The following is a 23,449-nucleotide window of genomic DNA, read 5'->3' on the forward strand; positions in this document are numbered from 1 at the left end:
GATGATTGTTTATGCGAAGATGACAAAATTGATAGGAGTAGCATTACAATTTCTTTGCAAGAGATACGATTTGATTTTCGTATTAGAACGATATACATTTTTCCAAAATGTGGACTTCTAAAGACCCTTTTGAAAGCATGTGTTTTCTGATATGCAATCTTTGATCGGGATGGAGCTACTAAACGAGACGAAAGCCCACAATGTTTTTCATCAGTTCCCGAAATAAGAGAGTACATAATGGTACTGTTTGTAATTCTTCTGTTTAAAAACTGACGCAATACATGTTTAGGCTGAATGAACCATAAAAGAATGAATAATTCCCGCAATGATTATTTTGTTGCAAACCAATGATGGTCAGCGAGTGTTTCCACAAAAATAAAACAATCCATGACATTTATTTTGAGATTCCTTCTCACTCAAGTCCTGTAGTTTTAGTTCATTCTGTTACAAAATTTAAGACTTGAGAAGGCTGTGGATAGTCAGTACTATAGTAAATGTTAGTCACTTAACTTTTATATTTCTTCCTAGGACAAGGTTTTGAGAACATGGACAAATGTAGTCCAATCAAAAAAATCATATATGATATAAAATAAGTTTAGGGGCTCTGCTAGGAAATTTTTAAAATTCTACTACAAGCAGGTCTTAAATGCAGAGAAGTTCATACTTCTGATACGAGACCTCATAATAATTTCCGCCAGCAGGTGAAAGTCTAGTTAAGCACAACACTTAAAATTATATTTGTTTATCACAATTGTTGCTACGATATTTTCTAGACGGCGATTATTGTACATTTTAGAAAACTCCAACCCGTGCCCATTCAAAAAACTTGGCACCTAATTTCTTTAAAAAAATCAATAACTTTAAAATTGCAAAGTAATTTACATCAGAAGTAGCCATTTGTAATTTATGTCAGTGTTTTGAGGTCACCTGGGAAAGCAAACAAACACCATGTATACAAACAGACTATAGGCAAACATATCATTTCACCAACATAACACTAATGGCCAACTAGCACGCACATCCTTTTCCACACAAAGATTAGCCATGGAAAACAAATAAAAAAATAAAAAGTTTTCGTCACAAAACTGGAACGAAATAAATTGAATTTTACATAAAGAATAAAAGAAACTTACACAAACTCGGTCAATTTGAGACATGAAGTAATCAATCATATCGTATATCGTGCCTAATGCAAAAAAGTGGGTAAAATAAAAATGAGAACAAACAGGTCGTGCATATCATCTGCCTCTCTGTTTTTAATCGAGGGACCAGCTGTTTATACAAAGTGTGAGAGTGGTCTTTCCCCAAAAACAACACATCAAATAATAAACAAAAAATTGTGTATAAATATTCGGGGCTGCTGGGCTGGAGTAAGAGGTAGAGAGACACCACTTTGCACCCACACACAAACCCATATAAAACCACCATAGTCATAGTCAGCAAATCATCGTTTGTCATCATCGCAGAACTACGAACTTCGTTCGCATTTCCCCCTTTGTTTTCTTTTTTTTTTTCGAGACAACGAAGAAGAGGAAGAAAAAAATCATTACACATACATACCAAAATATTGAAAAAAGATAAAGAATAAAATATGTTTTACCAGCCCCTCAACACAACAAACTATCAAATTTCTTTAGCAAAATATTTATAATTTAAAATTCAATTTAAATGATGATTCACCTAAATAAATACCACCGTCTCCGAGGCCGATTAATTAATGGTATGTTTTCACGAATAATCGGTTGGCTCGCTGAATTCTGGGATGAAACATCATCCAAATTCATTTTTGCCATTGCAAAACTTTCAATTATTTCTTCACACAATTTTTCTGCTTTTCAATTGCAACTTTGACGACACAACAAATTTATTTTTTCAATTGTTTTCTTTTTTCTTTGATTTATGACAAAGGAAAGTTAATTTACGTTGTTACATGCAAAGTTTTTGATTTCTCCACAACACATTCTCACACTGCGAAAAAAGTAAATGACAACTACTGCAGACGACGTTGCCACCTTCTAGTGTTTAGTAGTGGTAATGCACTTTGGCAGCACTTATTTCAGTGAACATGTTGCCACATGTAAAATGTACTAAGGCGGTTAATGTATATTATATGCTGTTTATATTAGAGCTTTTTGCAGGGTTAACCTTCTTTATAAGGATTTATTTGAAATATAAGCAATGGAATTGACATTTAAAACCCAGTCGGTTTGTTAAATCCGGTTATATATAAACGGGGTATTAGTCGTTATTGTTTAAAATTATTAAATTATGCGGGCCTAATAATAGCTTTGTTCCTTTACGTGCAAGAATCTTCAAGTTTTACCACTTTTTACTCGAAAAGCGATCTTTTACTTTAGACTCCATACAATTCATTTACAATTTTTACTACTTTTGTCGGTTTTACCATTTTCAAAAGTAATGGCCCCGGCACATACAGTCCGTTGTGAGTCGCGTCACGCGTTAATAACAACAACCACATGAAAAAAGTGTAAGTGATGCCAAGTTTGTTCTTAAAGTTTTCATGTGGTTGTTGTAACACAACGCTCAACGCGCCGTATGTGCCGGGGCCATAAAGGAAGAGACCAAATACTTTAAATTTACAAAAATCCGTGGACTTCAATGTCAATTCTATGACGAGGATTTATTTGACGTTAAAGCAGGAATTAAAGGAATTTTATACAGTAAATATGTTATAATAGTACGTTTACATATAACCGGATTTAATAAAGCCAAAGTGGGCGAAATACATACCCAGCAAAAAGTTTGCATCCACGGACGCAGTTGAATCACTACAAGTGTACGGTACATTTGCCGTTGGAGTACATCTTTTCCTATGAATTCACTTATGAATTTTACAAGAGAGCGAGCATCTAGGATGCACTCCATTTCGCTTCCACAGCACACAGCTAGGATGCACTCCATTTTCGATCCAAATCACAGCTTTTGATGTAATGTTTTGGATTGAAAGGCACTCTTCGGATTGGATTTTTAATCAGTCCAAAGATGCAATTAAAATGCAAGCCATTGCGAAATATCCCAAAATAAATAAAATGCATTTATTATTTGTGTAAAACAAGAACAAAAAGAACTTTATTATATAAACACAAATTAAACAAGTGGGAAAAGCGTTAAGTTCGGTCGGGCCGAACTTTTTATACCCTCCACCACAAATTTCAGCCATTTCGGTGGATTAATGTGGCCACAACCTTCAAAATACCGAAAAGCGGAAGTTACCGTTCTATGGGGGCTATATGATGGCGTGGACCTATACCTACAAATTTCTGGGGGGAAATTTTATACCCCCAACGAACACTAAATACCAAATTTCAGCCATCTCGGTGTGATAATGAGGCCAAAACCTTCAAAATACCGAAAATCGGGAGATATCGTCCTGTGGGGGCTATATTAAAACGTGGACCTATATAAACATTTTATGGTATAAATGTTTCTTAGCCTCTGGAAACACAAAATACAAAGTTGCAACCGATTCTGTTGTCAAATGGGACTAATACATTCAAAATATATTAAAATGACGCGTACTTTATATGGGGCGTTATATGGGGGCTATACCAAAACGTGGACCTATATAAACCAACTTTGGTAGGAATGTTGTTTGGCCTCTGGAGACACAAAATACCAAATTACAACCTATTCGGTGGTAAAATGGGACAAATATCTTAAAAATTCCTTAAAACGACGACGCGTCACGCGTCATTTTGTATGGGGTCTATACGAAAACGTGGACCTACATAGCCCGCTTTCAATACCAAAAGTCCTACGTACAAATAATAGATTTTCCCAAAATTTTATCCACCTACGTCAATCCGTTCGGACGCTAGAGTGATTTCCACAGACGGACATGGCTATATCGATGTAGAATTGCACGCTGATCAAGAATATATACAGTTTGTGGGGTCTACAATGATTATTTCGAGTAGTTACAAACGTAGTGACAAACTTAATATACCCCCATTCTATGGTGGAGGGTAAGTTTCCATTAAATTCAATCACATTTGAGCTTACTTCCTCCTTTCTCCATTTAATCCAAGCGCATATGATTTTCTTTCATCATCCTAAAGTTGTTTTATTTTGCCTTTCCATCATTAGTTCAGCTTTCGACATGGACTCCAACTCCACTCCATTAAAAAAATGTTCGCAACTTAAGTTGTTATTTCTTTATTTATTAACAAATTCTTAGAAATGTATACACTCTCTCTTATTTTTAGAATAAATGATTTCGCCAGCGGTGGGCGTATACACTCTTGTTTATCTTTTGAAGAAATGTGTAGGGATCAACCAACTGTTTTTTTCTGTAGGGATCTCTGCAGCAACTGCTTATAAAATGTATCGAACGGAGTGCATTTTTCATAACTCTGTTGGACTACATCGAAAGATGTTGTGAAATCATAACTCCAATTGCACAACTTCCAAAATTTTTTGCTGGGTAGTAAAACTTGTAAACTGTTCCCATACCCTGCGTTTACAAATGACAGGACAATTGAGTTCATGTATTGATTGTCAAAAACCCAAAATTTGCCTGTGTGACGTAGGCGTCCAGACAACTGCAAGAACAGTTGTACAATTATGAATAAAAAACGTCGATTTCTTTTTGTTTTACGTTCACATATTTTGGTTTTGTTCATGTTCTTTTGTTTCCAACACATTTAAATTTTTATCTCACTTATTTTTACAAAAAAATGTCAAAAATTTGTTAACCCGACTGTCTGTGAAAAAATGATGGACAGCTGGGAAACAGCCGACAAATGTATGTGTGTGTTAGTAAATCAGAGTTGTATTTGAAGACAAACTGTCTCGTGTAAACGCCTAGATATGAATTGTTGGTGTCTGACGTAAAGGAACGCTTTTCGACAGAAAAGTGGTAAAACATGAAGATTCTTGCACGTAAAGGAACAGAGCTATAATTTGTATTTCCCTTCAGGTTTAGGAAGTGAGGAAATAGTGGGAATAATAGATTAGTCTCTTATTACAATTGGCACAACTACATTCGTAAGTCATAAGATATTTACAAATCTCGAATTTTATAGGTTACAAAAATTATTGATTTTTTATATTTGTTAATTTATTTTATTATTATTTACCCGTTACTTTTGACGTTAATTTGATTATTTTCTTTCTAGTTATTGTTGTTATTTATGTTATTTTTGAAGTTAGATTAGATCCCGTCTAATTGTTTCATAAAATTTAGTTCACTCCAATATAAATGGGAATCAAATGATGTTCTAACTTTTATGACCTCATCTAGCCTTGCTTTTAAATAAAGCAAATTTCCAATGTTAGAGAGTGTCGAAATCTTCTCTTTAAAAAATATGCAAGTGTTCTATAACAAAATGTGTTGCGCATGAATTTCTAAACAGAAAAGTATTGATTCCAAAGACTCAATAATGTAATTGTAATTAGAAACTCTCGGAAATGATACGCATATCAAAAAACTAATTGCATTTGAATGAATATAGTTAAACGTATCGAGATGCAACGATTGCGTTGGCTAGGCCATATCATGAGAATGAGCGATGATGAACCCGCTAAAAAGGCGTATGAATACATGCCCCATGGCGGTGCACACAGCAGGCCTAAGCTTCGATGGAGCAAACAAGTGAATGAAGAAATGGAAAGGCGCGGTATTCCAAAAAGTCAAGCGAAAAACAGAGAGGAATGGAGATCTTTTCTTAGTTCGGTCTATGGAACAAATGTTCTGTAATGGGCCAACTAAGTAAGTAAAGTAAGTAAGTAATTGCATTTGTAATTATAGTTTTTTTTTTGAACATTATCATAACTCATTTGAAAATAATTCTATTAACGGTGTAATGTTTTCAAGAAAGTGTAACTGATCATTAATTTCTCGAGTTAATAACTGTATTGTTAAAGATTTCTAAAATTTCTTGAAAACTGAAATGATCATAATGATATTTCTCATACATTCTTAAATTATGTGCTATATTCACAAGATATTTGCCATGCTTTTAGAATTGGACGTTTGTTCTACACACCAGGAATTTTGAAGCGAAAAAAAATATACATCCAATGAAATGGATCAAAAATGTTGTGCGGATTATAATCAAGAGGTTGCTTCAATTGGAGAAATTGTTCAGATTTTATGTCTTTAAAAAATTTAGATTGTTTATTTAGTGAATCGCTCGCGGTCATAAATATACTCGCCCCTATATCAGTAGCTTTAAAAATGGCAGACAGAATATTTGTAAAATATTCATAATATTCCGGACTTTTAGGTGTCGGTTTGTCCGCAACACCTATTATAATTGGTTCATCTTTACTTAGCAGAGGTTGCAGCAAGAAAACGTAAGCTAATCTTTGAGTATTGTTATAATTTATGTATAAATCATCTACATGTAACACACAATTTGGTTGTTCTCAAAAATGTGTTTGTGTCCAAATTGAATCCTACTTGACATTGTTGATACCTATTTTGTATATGGGATGATGGTGATGTCGATTTATATTCATATATTTTTTAGAGTATCATAGGAATTAGAGCATAATAGTGATGATTCCTCAATCTGATATTGTGGACCTTTTTCAATATTTTATTTTCAGATTCATTTGTTGTTGACTTTTTCATGTTTTAAAACTTTAATTGTATTCTAAAATAGTAAAAAGTAAAATAATGTTCCAGAACTAAAAAGTTTTTACAATTTTTACCACTTTTACACATTTTGCGTTCCCTTACACACAATTTATACGAAAATCGTTTACGACTTTTACCACTTTATAAAGTACGGGAACAAATGTGTATATTTTTGATTGTACTTGTGTCAATTATGGCTGCGATTAAAAGTAATCGACGCTAGAGTACTGTTTTGATCATCATTGATAACATTCACACAGATGTAGTCGCAGACTAAAATGCTGCCAAGTTTCATCATATGTGGATAACATAATTTTTATTATTTTCTTTTGGTTTCAGGACATAGGAAAATAGTGGGAATTCAATAATGCAGTGAAATAAACAAAATAAACTAACAAGAAATTTATTCAAATTAATAAATATAAATAAAATTCAAGTGAAAACCAACAAATTTACTCTCTTCATAACATCAATTTCACTGAGAAAGATTTTGTTTGCAAAAAACAGTTGTCTAAACGAAACAGTAATCTAAACCACTGATGGGCAGAAATGCTCTGCCTCACACACAAAAGTGTAAAAAATACATGAGTCTCTCGCAATTTGCCCATCAGTGATCTAAACAAACCGTTACAGCGTGAAACTACAAGATAAACAAAAACAACAACAAAGAGAAGCTAAACAAATATTGCCCCCCTTTCTTCCCACACCTAATTAAAAGGTATAGAAAGAAATGCATAGTGGTCGGCAAAAGTAAAACAAACAAATAAAATGCAGACAAAAAAATACATGACAGGAAAAAAGAAAAACAATAACAACACTCATATCTAAATACAAGCTAATGGTAATTTGAATGTTTTAGCTTTATTTAAATATCTAAAGTTATCTTGTGTGTTGGTTGTTGGCCCATTGTTTGATTTTGCATTTTTTCGATGGGAAAGAGGGGTTTGTTTTTTAAGAGGCAAAGGGGTGTTTGGGCCATAAACTTTAGGTCCGCTGATGATGACGTCGATTGTGGGTATTAGACGTTTTATGTGCATGTGTTTGTATGCATGCAAGCCAGGTAAGTTTGAATGGTGAACGTTTGTTGTTTTATGGGCCCGCCGTCGCACTGCTGATGTTTGCATATCATGAACGTGGTGTTAATTTAGTTGTATTGTTTACCTAGTTTTTCCTTCTTTTCGCGTTATTTTGTTTGTTTATTTGTAGATTGTTTGACGTGTACAAAAAAGTCTAGCTACAGCGAGTGTCAAAAATATTCGGGTTTCAAATTTAGAGGTAGTTTACACTATATATCAATGTCAAATGACACGAAATAAAAACATTCCATATCTACTCATGCAGGCAATGTGAAGACGTAATTTTATTACATTTTTGCTGGTGTGGACGCACAGAGTAAATGGCGTAAGGAAAATCTCCAATATTGCACATATTAGCGAAAATATAACGATGGAAAACTTCATGTCATATGACATTTACATATAGTGTAAACTACCCCTTACCAATAATAACACCTCAGTATTTTAGAAGTCGATACCCGATAACAAAAAAGCAAATACTTAAAAAAATGTTTTTCCTGTGGCAATTAAAAATTGTATATTACATGGATCCACTGCAACCCTAGAAACGAGAATAACAAAGAAAACTTTGTTAATCCACTTAGCGCTGAGAATTTTTTCAAGAGAAAACTTAAAATTTTTCTATGAAAATTATATTTTTGAGACTTTCTAAGCATTAAAAAAAAATTCTAAAACGTATAGTTTTCCTGCAATCGGACCTTCTTTTAAAACTGCCAAAAACTTTGGAGGGTAATATAGGTAGGTATATCCTTATATGTCAATCTCTTGGTTTTTGATTGAGAAAATACTCTTACTATATTCCTAACAAATCCCAGACTTTATATGATTCTTAAGCGGGGCTCACACGATCAGTTTTGACTTTCGATTTTTCGGAAATATCGATAAATGTCAAAAAGTCCTGATGAGTGACAAAATGAACCGCCACACTGGGGAGCAACCGATTATTTGAGCAAAACTGATCGTGTGTACATTTATGATTATGATTTTTATCGCATATTTAAATTTTTCATCAAAAGTGGAAAATTATAAAAAAATCGATTTTTTGAATAGCTGTCAATTGCTTAGAAATGCTTTATATGTGTGAAATGACAGATAAAGTGGGGTACACACGATCAGTTTTGACTTTCAGTTTCGCTAATTTCAGTCAGTCATCAGGCAACCACAAAATATTTTGTGGTTGTTGGACTGTTTGACATTTATCGATATTTCCGAAAAATCGACAGTCAAAACTGATCGTGTGTACCCCGCTTAACAGACAATACTATAACAAAATGCAAAAAACCCACAAAATTATTCGAAAAAAACAGAAGTTTTTGCAACCATTTTTTGTGGCGTTTAAACGACCAATGGCTTTATCTGGGTTGACCCTGCTTTCTATGCGTCAAAAAACGCCGGTTTTTGTAACTTTTGTTACATACATATTTTGACAAAAACAGGTCATTATCGAACCTTTTCTGCAATATTAGTACACATTTTAATAACTGCAATCAGAATTGTTGTTCTTGTGTATAAAAATATTATATTTTATAGGCCGTTTACATATAACCGGGTTAACCCAGTGGGTCTGGGTTTCAAATGTCATTTCCTTTAAATAAATCCTCATAAAGAAGGTTAACCCTGCAAAAAACTATAATCTAAACGCCGTATTATAGAAAATTATTAAAATTTAGCGCTAAGGAAAAACGTCATTTAAAAAAACGGCAGAAATAAAAGTAAATTTTGCTTAAAAAGTTCGATAATGATGTGTTTTTTGTCAAAATATTTAACGAAAGATACAAAAACCGAATATTTTTGACACATCGAAAACAGGATTAACAAACTTTTATTTATTATTCTAAGTTATAGGGTTGCCGTGGATCCATGTATTACACATGTTTTAATTGGCGCAGGACCAACATATTTTTCAGTATTTGGTTTTTTGGTTATTGGGCAGGGTTTTCTAAAATACTGAGGTGTTATTATTAATAAAATTGAAAACCGAATAGTTTTTACACTCACTGTAGCTAGGTAGGCTATTTGCGCTACTGTGGCTGACGTTTTGTGATGGGTAAATAGTTCAAAAATTAGAGAAACTTCACTCACCTCCCCCAGAAGATGAGGTAGAAAAAAAACATTTTGTTTATGTTCACGGTATGGAGGAAATTAGCACTTTCAAAATATATAATTAACTATGTATATTTGTTCATATGTATGTTTGTAAGGGTGTGTGTAAGTCACGTTATGTTTATCTAAACAAATGTTGCATATTGTGGGCAAATCGAAATTAGGACATACCTATTTATCAGATGAGGGGTTGTCTAATCAAGTCAACATGCAAAAGATGTGTTGTCTGGATAGTGCGCAATTTTGTTTTGTAAGATTTTTTAATTTACTTTTAGATAATAAGAAGATTGGCAAAATAAATATGAACCCAAAACATGTTATAAGATAAATGCGGTTGTTTACATTTTTTTGGATGGAATTTGCTGCAACAATTTACACTTTTTCTCCATTGATACTTCAAAGTAATTATACATTATCCATTGACTCAAACTAACGGGTGATTTTTTAAGAACTATAGGAAATGAATCGATGGTACGGTCCATATAATTTAATGTTTGAAGATTATTTCATGCAAATGTTGACCGTGACTGCGCCTCAAATGGTCCATCCGCTTAGTCCAATTTTGGCACACTCTTTCCAACATTTCGGCCGGTATCTTGTGAATAAATGCATCAATGTTGTCTTCCAATGCGTCAATTGAAGCGGTCATGTGTGTATAGACATGAGCTTTAACATAGCCCCACAAAAAGTAGTCTAAAGGGGTTAAATCGCACGATCTAGGCGGCTGAACACAATTTTTCGATAAAAAAGTGGATCTTCGGCCAACTTTCCAAGAGCCCATTCAGCAAAAATTCTACGTTGCGGTAGGTCGTTCGGCTTCAATTCTTGCATTCTTGCAAGCGTTGTTCGTTTGTAAGATGATTCATTGTTAAATTATAGACCAAACTGAAGATGTTTGACAGTGAAACAAAACACGAAACGTGCGTCAGCTGTTTAAACCAGTGTTGCCAAAAAGATAATAGATAAAAAATCACCCGTTAATAGCACGTTTACATTAGAGCTTTTTGCTGTGTTAACTTCTACATGAGGATTTATTCACGCATATGTACTGAAATTGAATTTACTAAATTCAGTGCAATGTAAACGTACTATATGTGTAAAATGTTTTATAAGAGTAAAGCGGGGTACAAACCGACAGTCAAAACTGACAGTCAACGTACTTTAAAGACAATTTTCTGGCAAATAAAAAAATTGTTTAGCTAAAAATATTTTCAATACATTATGTAAAGTATTATTTAAAGATTAGGAAAGTATTTATTCAGCTAGACTTTGATATTAGCGAAATAGACCTCGATGACTGTCAGTTTTGTTGGCCAGTGTGTACTATGCTTAAAACACCTGTTAAGAGATCTTTTAATTATTACCAGTTATCAATGCCCCCCTCTTAGTAGGGATACGTAAGTCGACTTTCGATTAATCGATTGGTCGATTTTTTGATTTGAAAAATCTAGGGTGTTACCGTGAGCCATCCTATCCATAATATGGTGAATAAGATCCTCCACCCAGGCATGTCCGGATCTTTATGATCTCGAAATAGAGGTCCAACGTAACAAGAGAGAAATCAACAAGCCTATCAAACAGGTTTAAATGGCATTCACACAGATGTAGTCGCAGATGCCATAAACAACTATTGTCTGAATGCTGTCCTCGAAGAACATCTCCAACTATCGCAGCTTTTCACATGTATGACATCAGCTGTTCTGTAGTATTAGTATACCCAAAGTGACAACATACATTTGAAAAAGCAGATGGTCTGATGGCCGCCTTAGGAGTGTCAGCTGCCACGACAAACCAGAATAGTTTTCGCTCAGCCACGCTCGGGATGGTGCTACAGTCTTAATTCCTACAGGGCAAGGATTGATGACACCGTGCAAAACATCTGACCAGCATACAGAATAGACACGCACGACACAGCCCTGCCAAACATATTCAGTTGCTTTGTTCACTACTGCAATTTCATAAAATTTGTTGTTTCTAATTTCATGAGATTTGTTTCATGACAACAAAGCAACTGACATTTCGAAAGTGAGCCGAACATACAAACAGAATGAGAAATTCATGCTTATCCAAGCCTGACTTTATGTAAAACAATAAAGGGAAGGTACTACCTAATTAAAATGCGACTTTGCATTTCTTTATTCTATTGCATAAATTCAGGCGTGGATAAGCATGAATTTCTCATTCTGTTCACACCTTTATGGCCAGAACAAAATCAATCTTCGCTTGCTTTGCTTGCTTCCCAAATTCAAATTATAAAGGAATGCCAGAGCCTCCTAAAGGGAAACACAGGTGGATTTGCAAAGAGGCTCTGGCATTCCTTTATAATTTTACATTTGGGGAAGTAAGCAAAACAAGCGATGATTGATTCTGTTCTGGCCTTTACAGCAACAATTGCGAGTTCAATATTTTCAACCAACGAGATCTATTTATTTGTAACTCTCTGCGAGAATGTTGGTTTCAATATCTTCTTCTTCTATACCTTTCAATAGTAACATTTTCCCTTATTCTCTACAATCTCAGTGTGAGACTTTCTCCCAACCCTCTTCATAGCATATGGTTGCACGACACATTCTGTGAGTCAGCTGTTGTGTGTTGTGTGGTAACCGTTAATTAGTAACAAAAACACCTGTTCACAGATATATTAAGAATTATAATTAAATAAAGGTAAACGAACTCATTAATATGCACACAGAATGGTTAAAATTAAATGTTATAGGTAGGTACTATTTTATTTTAAATTTATTCAAATGAAACGATCTAAATGGGAGGTAGACAGTTTTTATCGGCTTATTTTGATAAAGTAAAATACCGAGGGAGGGAGCATGAGAAATTGAGAGAGACAAGAAGTGTCATCTTTGAAGTGTTTAGGTTCTAAAATTCAGTTTTCAAAGGGTAATATTAATTTCCACGAAAATTGTTATATTATATATACATAAATTATAAAATTTATAGGGAAAAATTACAGAAAGACAATAAAGAAAAAAGAAAGACGCATCATTAGGTCATTAAGCTCGTTTCTAACGAAAAATTAATTAAAAATTAATATTAAAAATGATCTTCGCCTCAATAGGCAAAAATTCTCAAATAGAAAACATTCTTTGTTCGACAAGGAACAAACCCTGTGTCTTCGTTTTCACAATGCGCATTCGATAATTCATAATAGGTATGTATGTATATTTAACAGGTCACGTAAAGAGTAAAATACCAAGACAACAATAAGCCTGCTCGATAACTCAAAAGTTTGTACAACAAAAAGTTGTTCGATAACAAACTTGTATAGAAAAAGAGAAATGAGAAGTAGTTGCAAGTACTTGCAAATACTTTTTACTTGCAAAGTTATCGAACAGACCTAATATCAAGGAAATCCTTGATTTCCTACAATTAATTTATAATAGCAAAAAGTTTGACAGATTGAGTTCAATCAGCTGACCGTTTTATGTCACCTTATTATTTAATAATTTAATTGGAAAGAATCTTAATTACCCCCTCCACCTAGTCCATATTTACAGTAGGCAATTTTCATTGCGGCAATTGTCAGTTTGATGGAGAGAGTGGTGAGGCATATGGTAACCCTTTGCCTCTCAACACCGTCTCTCACCAAAAAACTGACCATTGCCGCAAGGAAAATTGCCTAATGTAAATATGGACCTATATACATTATTTTATTATATAAATTATTTATTTATTTTTAAACAAAAGTCTGAACAATGTGCCAATTTATTTGGCACTTTGACATTTGAAACAAAACAAAAAACATCATTGTTTATGTTGTTTATTTTTCTGCAATATATTAAATTAAATCATATCTATAGATTAGAGAAACAGCAAACAACAAGAAGAAAAATTAAATTCCTTTCACTTTCTCTAATTGTGTTGTAGTTGTTGTTCGCAAGAATTGTGACACGAGACACACGGTGTTGTTGCTGTCTGCTTGGCTGGCATAGACGGAATGTGAGTTAAAAATAAATTCCTAAATTCACTTTCTATGATAAGCTGTGTTATTTAAAATGAATATGAAATGAAGTAGTTTTAGTTTATTTATTTTTTGTTTGTTTTGGTCTCACAAGTGGGGTGAAGTGTGGTTGGTGGTTGAGTCGCAATGCCTAAGGGGGGCCACCATGACACCACACAAACAAAAGTGGTTATAAATTTAAAGAGAATTTAAGGGCAAAAACAACTATTTTGCCCTTCGTGGTTTGGGGTGTAAAAATAACACAAGGGTGACGTAAATGCTGACCCCAGATTAGTTGGTGTATTTTAAGAAAAATTTTTGAACGTGGATTTTTAAGAACACTCTAGAGCTGTCTGGCAAATAAATATGATATTGAAGAATTATCCGAAAAAGAAATTGGATGCAAAAATGTATTTTATATGGTATGCTTTTCAAGGATTACCTGATTTTTGAGAATAGGTTTGAAGGACTGTAGGGTCAACAAAACGGGCATTTTTAAGAACATTTTTTGAAGGACTACCAGGTAGGTCAAAAACGTGAATTTTTAAAAATATTTTAGATGGACTGTCAGAGCAATAAAACGTGCATTTGTATGAATATTTACTGAAGCACTTTTAGACCAACAAAACGTGGATTTTTAATATAATTTTTGTGTAGAAATGCAAGAGCATCAAAACATAGATTTTTTATAATAATTTTATAATTAATAAATTTGAAGGACTTTCAAATCACCAGAAAGTTTATTTTTAAGAACTTTCAAAGCAATTAAACGTAGATTTTTTAGAATAATTTTTTAGGGTCTTTCAGAGCAATAAAACATGGATTTTTAAAAGTAATTGTTGCAGGGCTTTCAAAACAACAACGTGGATTTTTAAAAATTATTTTTGAAGGAATGTCAAAGCAATAAAACTTGGATTTTTAAAAATTATTTTTGAAGGAATGTCAAAGCAATAAAACTTGGATTTTTAAAAATAATTTTTTAAGGACTGTCAAAGCAATAAAACGTGGATTTTTAAAAATAATTTTTGAAGGACTGTCAAAGCAATAAAACGTGGATTTTTAAAAATAATTTTTGAAGAATTGTCAAAGCAATACAACGTGGATTTTTTAAAATAATTTTTGAAGAATTGTCAAAGCAATAAAACGTGGATTTTTAAAAATACTTTTTGAAGAATTGTCAAAGCAATAAAACGTGGATTTTTAAAAATAATTTTTGAAGAATTGTCAAAGCAATAAAACGTGGATTTTTAAAAATACTTTTTGAAGAATTGTCAAAGCAATAAAACGTGGATTTTTAAAAATAATTTTTGAAGAATTGTCAAAGCAATAAAACGTGGATTTTTAAAAATAATTTTTGAAGAATTGTCAAAGCAATAAAACGTGGATTTTTAAAAATAATTTTTGAAGAATTGTCAAAGCAATAAAACGTGGATTTTTAAAAATAATTTTTGAAGAATTGTCAAAGCAATAAAACGTGGATTTTTAAAAATAATTTTTGAAGAATTGTCAAAGCAATAAAACGTGGATTTTTAAAAATAATTTTTGAAGAATTGTCAAAGCAATAAAACGTGGATTTTTAAAAATAATTTTTGAAGAATTGTCAAAGCAATAAAACGTGGATTTTTAAAAATAATTTTTGAAGAATTGTCAAAGCAATAAAACGTGGATTTTTAAAAATAATTTTTGAAGAATTGTCAAAGCAATAAAACGTGGATTTTTAAAAATAATTTTTGAAGAATTGTCAAAGCAATAAAACGTGGATTTTTAAAAATAATTTTTGAAGAATTGTCAAAGCAATAAAACGTGGATTTTTAAAAATAATTTTTGAAGAATTGTCAAAGCAATAAAACGTGGATTTTTAAAAATAATTTTTGAAGAATTGTCAAAGCAATAAAACGTGGATTTTTAAAAATAATTTTTGAAGAATTGTCAAAGCAATAAAACGTGGATTTTTAAAAATAATTTTTGAAGAATTGTCAAAGCAATAAAACGTGGATTTTTAAAAATAATTTTTGAAGAATTGTCAAAGCAATAAAACGTGGATTTTTAAAAATAATTTTTGAAGAATTGTCAAAGCAATAAAACGTGGATTTTTAAAAATAATTTTTGAAGAATTGTCAAAGCAATAAAACGTGGATTTTTAAAAATAATTTTTGAAGAATTGTCAAAGCAATAAAACGTGGATTTTTAAAAATAATTTTTGAAGAATTGTCAAAGCAATAAAACGTGGATTTTTAAAAATAATTTTTGAAGAATTGTCAAAGCAATAAAACGTGGATTTTTAAAAATAATTTTTGAAGAATTGTCAAAGCAATAAAACGTGGATTTTTAAAAATAATTTTTGAAGAATTGTCAAAGCAATAAAACGTGGATTTTTAAAAATAATTTTTGAAGAATTGTCAAAGCAATAAAACGTGGATTTTTAAAAATAATTTTTGAAGAATTGTCAAAGCAATAAAACGTGGATTTTTAAAAATAATTTTTGAAGAATTGTCAAAGCAATAAAACGTGGATTTTTAAAAATAATTTTTGAAGAATTGTCAAAGCAATAAAACGTGGATTTTTAAAAATAATTTTTGAAGAATTGTCAAAGCAATAAAACGTGGATTTTTAAAAATAATTTTTGAAGAATTGTCAAAGCAATAAAACGTGGATTTTTAAAAATAATTTTTGAAGAATTGTCAAAGCAATAAAACGTGGATTTTTAAAAATAATTTTTGAAGAATTGTCAAAGCAATAAAACGTGGATTTTTAAAAATAATTTTTGAAGAATTGTCAAAGCAATAAAACGTGGATTTTTAAAAATAATTTTTGAAGAATTGTCAAAGCAATAAAACGTGGATTTTTAAAAATAATTTTTGAAGAATTGTCAAAGCAATATAACGTGGATTTTTAAAAATAATTTTTGAAGAATTGTCAAAGCAATAAAACGTGGATTTTTAAAAATAATTTTTGAAGAATTGTCAAAGCAATAAAACGTGGATTTTTAAAAATAATTTTTGAAGAATTGTCAAAGCAATAAAACGTGGATTTTTAAAAATAATTTTTGAAGAATTGTCAAAGCAATAAAACGTGGATTTTTAAAAATAATTTTTGAAGAATTGTCAAAGCAATAAAACGTGGATTTTTAAAAATAATTTTTGAAGAATTGTCAAAGCAATAAAACGTGGATTTTTAAAAATAATTTTTGAAGAATTGTCAAAGCAATAAAACGTGGATTTTTAAAAATAATTTTTGAAGAATTGTCAAAGCAATAAAACGTGGATTTTTAAAAATAATTTTTGAAGAATTGTCAAAGCAATAAAACGTGGATTTTTAAAAATAATTTTTGAAGAATTGTCAAAGCAATAAAACGTGGATTTTTAAAAATAATTTTTGAAGAATTGTCAAAGCATTAAAACGTGGATTTTTAAAAATAATTTTTGAAGGACTGTCAAAGCAATAAAACGTGGATTTTTAAAAATAATTGTTGAAGGACTGTCAAAGCAATAAAACGTGGATTTTTAAAAATAATTTTTGAAGGACTGTCAATGCAATAAAACGTGGATTTTTAAAAATAATTTTTGAAGGACTGTCAAAGCAATAAAACGTGGATTTTTAAAAATAATTGTTGAAGGACTGTCAAAGCAATAAAACGTGGATTTTTAAAAATAATTTTTGAAGGACTGTCAATGCAATAAAACGTGGATTTTTAAAAATAATTTTTGAAGGACTGTCAAAGCAATAAAACGTGGATTTTTAAAAATAATTGTTGAAGGACTGTCAAAGCAATAAAACGTGGATTTTTAAAAATAATTTTTGAAGGACTGTCAATGCAATAAAACGTGGATTTTTAAAAACAATTTTTGAAGGACTGTCAATGCAATAAAACGTGGATTTTTTAAAATAATTTTTGAAGGACTGTCAAAGCAATAAAACGTGGATTATTAAAAATAATTTTTGAAGGACTGTCAAAGCAATAAAACGTGGATTTTTAAAAATAATTTTTGAAGGACTGTCAAAGCAATAAAACGTGGATTTTTTAAAATAATTTTTGAAGGACTGTCAAAGCAATAAAACGTGGATTATTAAAAATAATTTTTGAAGGACTGTCAAAGCAATAAAACGTGGATTTTTAAAAATAATTTTTGAAGGACTGTCAAAGCAATGAAACGTGGATTTTTAAAAATTATTTTTGAAGGACTGTCAAAGCAATAAAATCTGGATTTTTAAAAATTATTTTTGAAGGACTGTCAAAGCAATAAAACGTGGATTTTTAAAAATAATTTATGAAGGACTGTTAAAGAAATAAAACGTGGATTTTTAAAAATAATTTTTGAAGGACTGTCAAAGCAATAAAACCTGGATTTTTAAAAATAATTTTTGAAGGACTGTCAAAGCAATAAAACCTGGATTTTTAAAAATAATTTTTGAAGGACTGTCAAAGCAATAAAACCTGGATTTTTAAAAATAATTTTTGAAGGACTGTCAAAGCAATAAAACGTGGATTTTTAAAAATAATTTTTGAAGGACTGTCAAAGCAATAAAACGTGGATTTTTAAAAATAATTTTTGAAGGACTTTTAGGGGATCAAAAAGTGGATTTTTAAAAATGATTTTTGAAGGACTTTCAGGGGATCAAAAAGTGGATTTTTACAAATAATTTTTGAAGGACTTTTAGGGGATCAAGAAGTGGATTGTTAAAAATAATTTTTGAAGGACTTTCAGGGCATCAAGAAGTGGATTTTTAAAAATAATTTTTGAAGGACTTTCAGGGCATCAAAAAGTGGATTTTTAATAATAATTTTTGAAGGACTCTGAAAGCAATAAAACGTGTTTTTTAAAATAATTTTTGAAGGACTATCAAAGCAATAAAACGTGGATTTTTAAAAATAAGTTTTGAGGGTCTGTCAAAGCAATAAAATGTGGATTTTTAAAAACAATTTTTGAAAGACTTTCAGGGGATCAAAAGGTGGATTTTTAAAAACAATTTTTGAAGGACTTTCATGGGATCAAAAAGTGGATTTTTAAGAATAATTTATAAAGGAATTTGGATTTTTTGAAGGACTACCAGAATTTGGATTTTTTGAAGGACTACCAGGTCAACAATACTTGGATTTTAGGAAACACTTTTGAAGGTCAACAAAAGGTGATTTTTAAAGATATTTTTCAAAGGACATCAAAGTTTACATTACGTTTACATATAACAGGAGTTAAATAATCCAGTGGGTATCAGCTGTAAAATCAACTGCGTATGCCTCAAATAAATCCTCATAAAAGAGGTTTTCGCTTCCAAAATCTGTAATGTAAAAATGGCGTTAGATTTTGAAGGATTTTTTTAACGAAAAACTACAACGAACGTTTTTGACAATATTCACAATTATTTTCTTTCTGTTTGTAGTTTGTATGGCATTTGTCATCTCCACCGCCAAAAGTAATGCTATCCGTTTTTTTGTAAACTTTTTTGCTGACCTAATTTTCTCCGCTGCTACTCTTGATGTTGCGGGTTTAATGAGTCATAAAGGTAAAATTTGGTAGACATTTTTTTTGTGGGAATTCATTGCTAAAATAAAAGTTTATGAATGTTATGCCATTATTTGTTTTTTGCGCACATACACACTCACTCACCTACCTAGTATTTGGTATGAATAATCAACAGTTAAACAATGTTTTTTTTCGGTTATGTTATTCGAACATAATGTCATTCACCTTTATGTTTTGAATATTTTGTTTTCTTTTGCCAAAAACGGATGAAAGATGGATGCTTGAAAGACAAGCAATATGTTTCGATGGAATTTTAAATGAGGGAAGTGAAAATAAAAATTTTAAATATGTTAAGGAATGAAATGGAAACACTTTGTGGCGATATTGCAACAATGTTTCATTAACCATTAATTTATTGTCCCCTTAAAAGTCAAGGAAATATACAGAAGTCCACCAAATAAAAAAAAACTAACAATAAATACCTATTTTAATATGTATTAGTTAATGAAATTACAAAGGGCCGTCGCCAAACGCTTTTAAGCCCTCGGCACATACGGTCCGTTTAGTGACACGTTGGGACATGCGTTGTCCCAAAACAGTTAAATTATGTTTAACTTTAATGCGCCAGCCATGTTGTTGTTTTTCAAAAAAACTTGGCATCACTTACACATTTTTCATGTGGTTGTTGTAGCGCGACGCACAACGCACCGTATGTGCCGACCGCTTTATTGTGTCATCTTAAATGTGTCCGACAATTCACGTTATTCGATGTAAAAACGTCATGTAGGCCTCTCAGTTCGAAAGAGATCATAAAATGGGCCCTCATCAGTGTTGCCGTTTTGGGCATTTCGGCCCAAATTCGGGCCGAATAAAAAATAATTTTTAATTTTGGGCCGATGGGCGGGCCAAATCCCTTTTGGGCCGTTTTCATGCTAATAATTTTAAACAATCTTCTATATACATATATAAAATTGAAATTTGTTTGTACGTTTGTTGGTTTGTTTGTTTGTGCCTTGTAGACTCGAAAACCGCTGAACAGATCTTACTGAAATTTTTAGGGTATATTGCTTCATGGCCTGGAATGAAAATAGGCTATATCATTTTTTGAAATTTTGCATTGATCTGGAGATATAACATCAAAACCGGAGGTACCTCCAAAAAATTTAGATTTTGTATGCAAATATCTTTAGAACTGTTACAGATACAATCTCCAAATTTTGTTTGTGTGACGGAATTTGATGCAGAAATAAATTTACCAAATAATATTCAAATTTGTTCAGATTTGGATATAGCTCCCACATACATATATTTTCGACCGATTTCCTTATTTATGTATCAAACTAGCTATATATATCTGACGGAATTTGTTCTAGAAATAAATGAGCTGAATTATATCGAGATCGGTTCAGACTTGAATATAGGTCCCATATATATTTTCGGCCGATTTTCCGATTTGGTCTAAACATAAATGTGCCGAATTATATCGAAATCGGTTCAGATTTGGATATAGCTCCAATATATATTTTCGGCCGATTTTCCACATTTGATGCAACAAACACGCTATATATATATATATATATATATATAGAAATACATTTAGTAAATATTTAGGCATCTACGGATAGATATTAAATGCTGTTAACGCTTTATACATACATATGCATATACATTTTCTTATGACAGCAAAAATGGCATTTTTAAATATTTGTTCTTTATAAGGGAATAAAACACACCATAACTTTGGAGCGCAGCATCCAATTTTGTGAAATCGAACAGATTTGAAGCCACGACTTTTTTCTTAATCTATGTTCCAAAAATTGCGGATGTGCTCGCAAAAAAATTTTTTACATTTCTTCCAATGGAGTTGCAAAAGAAATGTTAAATTTCCCATATATTTTTGTTTTAATTTTTAATGTTGGGCCGTTTTAGCTCGTTTTGGGCCGTTTTTAGTAAAATTTTGGGCCGAAAAAAATTTTCGAACGGCAACACTGGCCCTCATTGTATATTATATGTTAAATTTGGCATCACTTTCCCGATGTTCAACGAAACCGATGCAATTACCTCGCCGTGTAAACAAGGTCATGTAGCTTGCAAGAAAATAAGCAGCACAGTCAATTGTGAAGATATTTTAAAAATAGTATTGAGTTTTAAATATATTATAGATTGTTTGTTTTGTTTTAGTTGAAGATTCAATCATATGATTGCTAAGTCTGGAGTTTCCCCCATTGGCTTAACTTCATCACTTTCCTCTTTTTTTTGGGAAATCCGAAAAGTGAGCATCATTCTCATTAACATGAGAATACTCGATGCTTAAAGAGTTCAGGTTTTCACTAAAAAGTCAATTGATAATTCCCTTCGCCGGGATGAAATCATGATATTGGTAGCGATCAGTAAATTTTGCAAGCTGTCAGTGCGTTTTGTAAACATTTTTCTCTGCAAGGAGGAAAGTGATGAAGTTAAGCCAATGGGGGAAACTCCAGACTTAGGAATGATATTATAGATTACTAGCTGACCCGGCCCGCGTTACTCGCCCGATTTTGAGGTCCCGGTATAAACATTTACAACTACAACTTTTTTCTACAACGGATTTCTACTACCAACACACCAACTAATGATGTAGACCACAATTACCAATGTCATGTTTACCAATAATAATATTTGAAATTTCACGTTTTGGTCAAAACAGCTGTGGGGGAGGTCACCCGAGACCACTACTTCCCGTTATACTATGAGAATTTGCATTGAAAGCTGTTATTGCGATATTTTGAAGAACTTTGGCTGATTTCCCAATCGATTGTTTTGGAATTTTGGTCAAGTGCCATTTCAAATTATCGGAATTTTACTGTGAAAATTGTGAAGTTGACCGCAATGTCTAACTTATTGAAGCCAGTTTTTATAGCGCTTTTAAAGACACGCGTACTAACATTACGGATATTATCTGCAATTATTCATTTTTGAGAAAAAAAAATTGTGGACCGCGATATTTCACTTCCGCGATGATCATTCAGGGTCAGGGTAATAATTACCATAGCATTGCAAACAATTTTTAAACAATAGGTTGAAAAATACCTTCGATTTCACGTTTTGTTAAAAAATTTTGTGTGGGAGGTACCCTGGTCACTCCATTGACCACTATAAAAAGTAGTTAAAAACCTATTCTCAGACCTACAAACTCCACATACAAAATTTCATCAAATTCGGTCCAGCCGTTTCGGAGGAGTTCAAAGCCGAACACCGTGACAGGAGAATTTTATATACAGTGTTGTGCATTAGGGCTATAACCAAAAAAATACCACCACATGGCCGTGTAGACCATGAAAAACTCTTATGAAATACGGTGTCAATTTTTCCCTACCGCGAAAAAAGTTTCCGCACCAAATGCATTGAAGTTCTGTAATGCATTTTTTAATTTTATCTGTCATAACAACATATTTGCTTTTCATTAAAATTTTTATTTTTTTGTAATCTAATTTAAAATCATTATCAAAGCGTTCTGGACCAATTTGTTCTCAAATCGCGCCATTTCGGACCGTATTAGGATTTTTTGACACTATTGCAATTTTTGGTTTTTCTTTATAAACTCGTGAATTTTATGTTTATATTTTTTTAACCTATCGGACAAGACACCGTATTTCATAATAGTTTTTCATGCTCTACACGGCTATGTGGTGGTATTTTTGATATTTGCAAAAAAGTGCAAAAAGTTATATCCCTATTGTGCATATCAAAAGCAACAAATCTAGGATTTTGCAGTAATTCAATTTTTGGATCCGTTACAATGTTTAAAAATGTAATATATTGTGGCCAGTTGATCTTTATTATGTACAGAGAGCCTCCAACAAACTGTTTTTGTACTTTGTCGTTGGATGGGATAACAACAACAATAATATTGGCTGATCTTCGAGAACGGGGATTGCAAAACAAAAGCAACAATAGAATATTATTAAAAATTGTAGTGTCATCGGTGTTAATTAACTGTACTTTTAACTTAAATTTGCCTTTTGGGGCATGGTAGTGTCATCTTAGAAAGGATTTGCATTTGTTATCCTAACAGGGTTGCCACTTTCTACCACTTTTCCCATGGTCTGGGGAAAATCTCACAATACCCTCAAATCAAATTTTTTCCTCATATAAACATTTAAATTTTAAAATATTCATTCGGAAAGTGGATTAATATCAACCGTTCTTTTGTTTGCCGCATAATAAAAAGTTAAAAAATCAAATATTGGTAAACACAATACATCCTTGTGTA

General features: G+C 31.7%; 1 protein-coding gene across 2 annotated transcripts in view; it reads right to left on the reverse strand.

Moving 5' to 3' along the window:
• Positions 1-23,449, reverse strand: part of LOC141393630 (probable phospholipid-transporting ATPase IIB) — a 91,918-nt gene that overhangs the window by 14,832 nt on the left and 53,637 nt on the right. Inside the window, exon 1 of one of the 2 annotated variants that reach the window (XM_073966924.1) lies at positions 1,681-2,020. The exons of the other annotated variant lie outside the window; for it this stretch is intronic. Within the exon in view, the coding sequence (XP_073823025.1) occupies positions 1,681-1,793 (113 nt within the window). The 5' untranslated portion in view covers positions 1,794-2,020. Of the gene's footprint in view, positions 1-1,680; positions 2,021-23,449 lie in introns of those variants that run through there. 2 annotated transcript variants of the gene reach the window in all.

The sequence above is a fragment of the Musca autumnalis genome, unplaced genomic scaffold (genome assembly GCF_047663935.1).
Source record: "Musca autumnalis isolate F117 unplaced genomic scaffold, ASM4766393v1 scaffold_2, whole genome shotgun sequence".
Taxonomy (NCBI): domain Eukaryota; kingdom Metazoa; phylum Arthropoda; class Insecta; order Diptera; family Muscidae; genus Musca; species Musca autumnalis.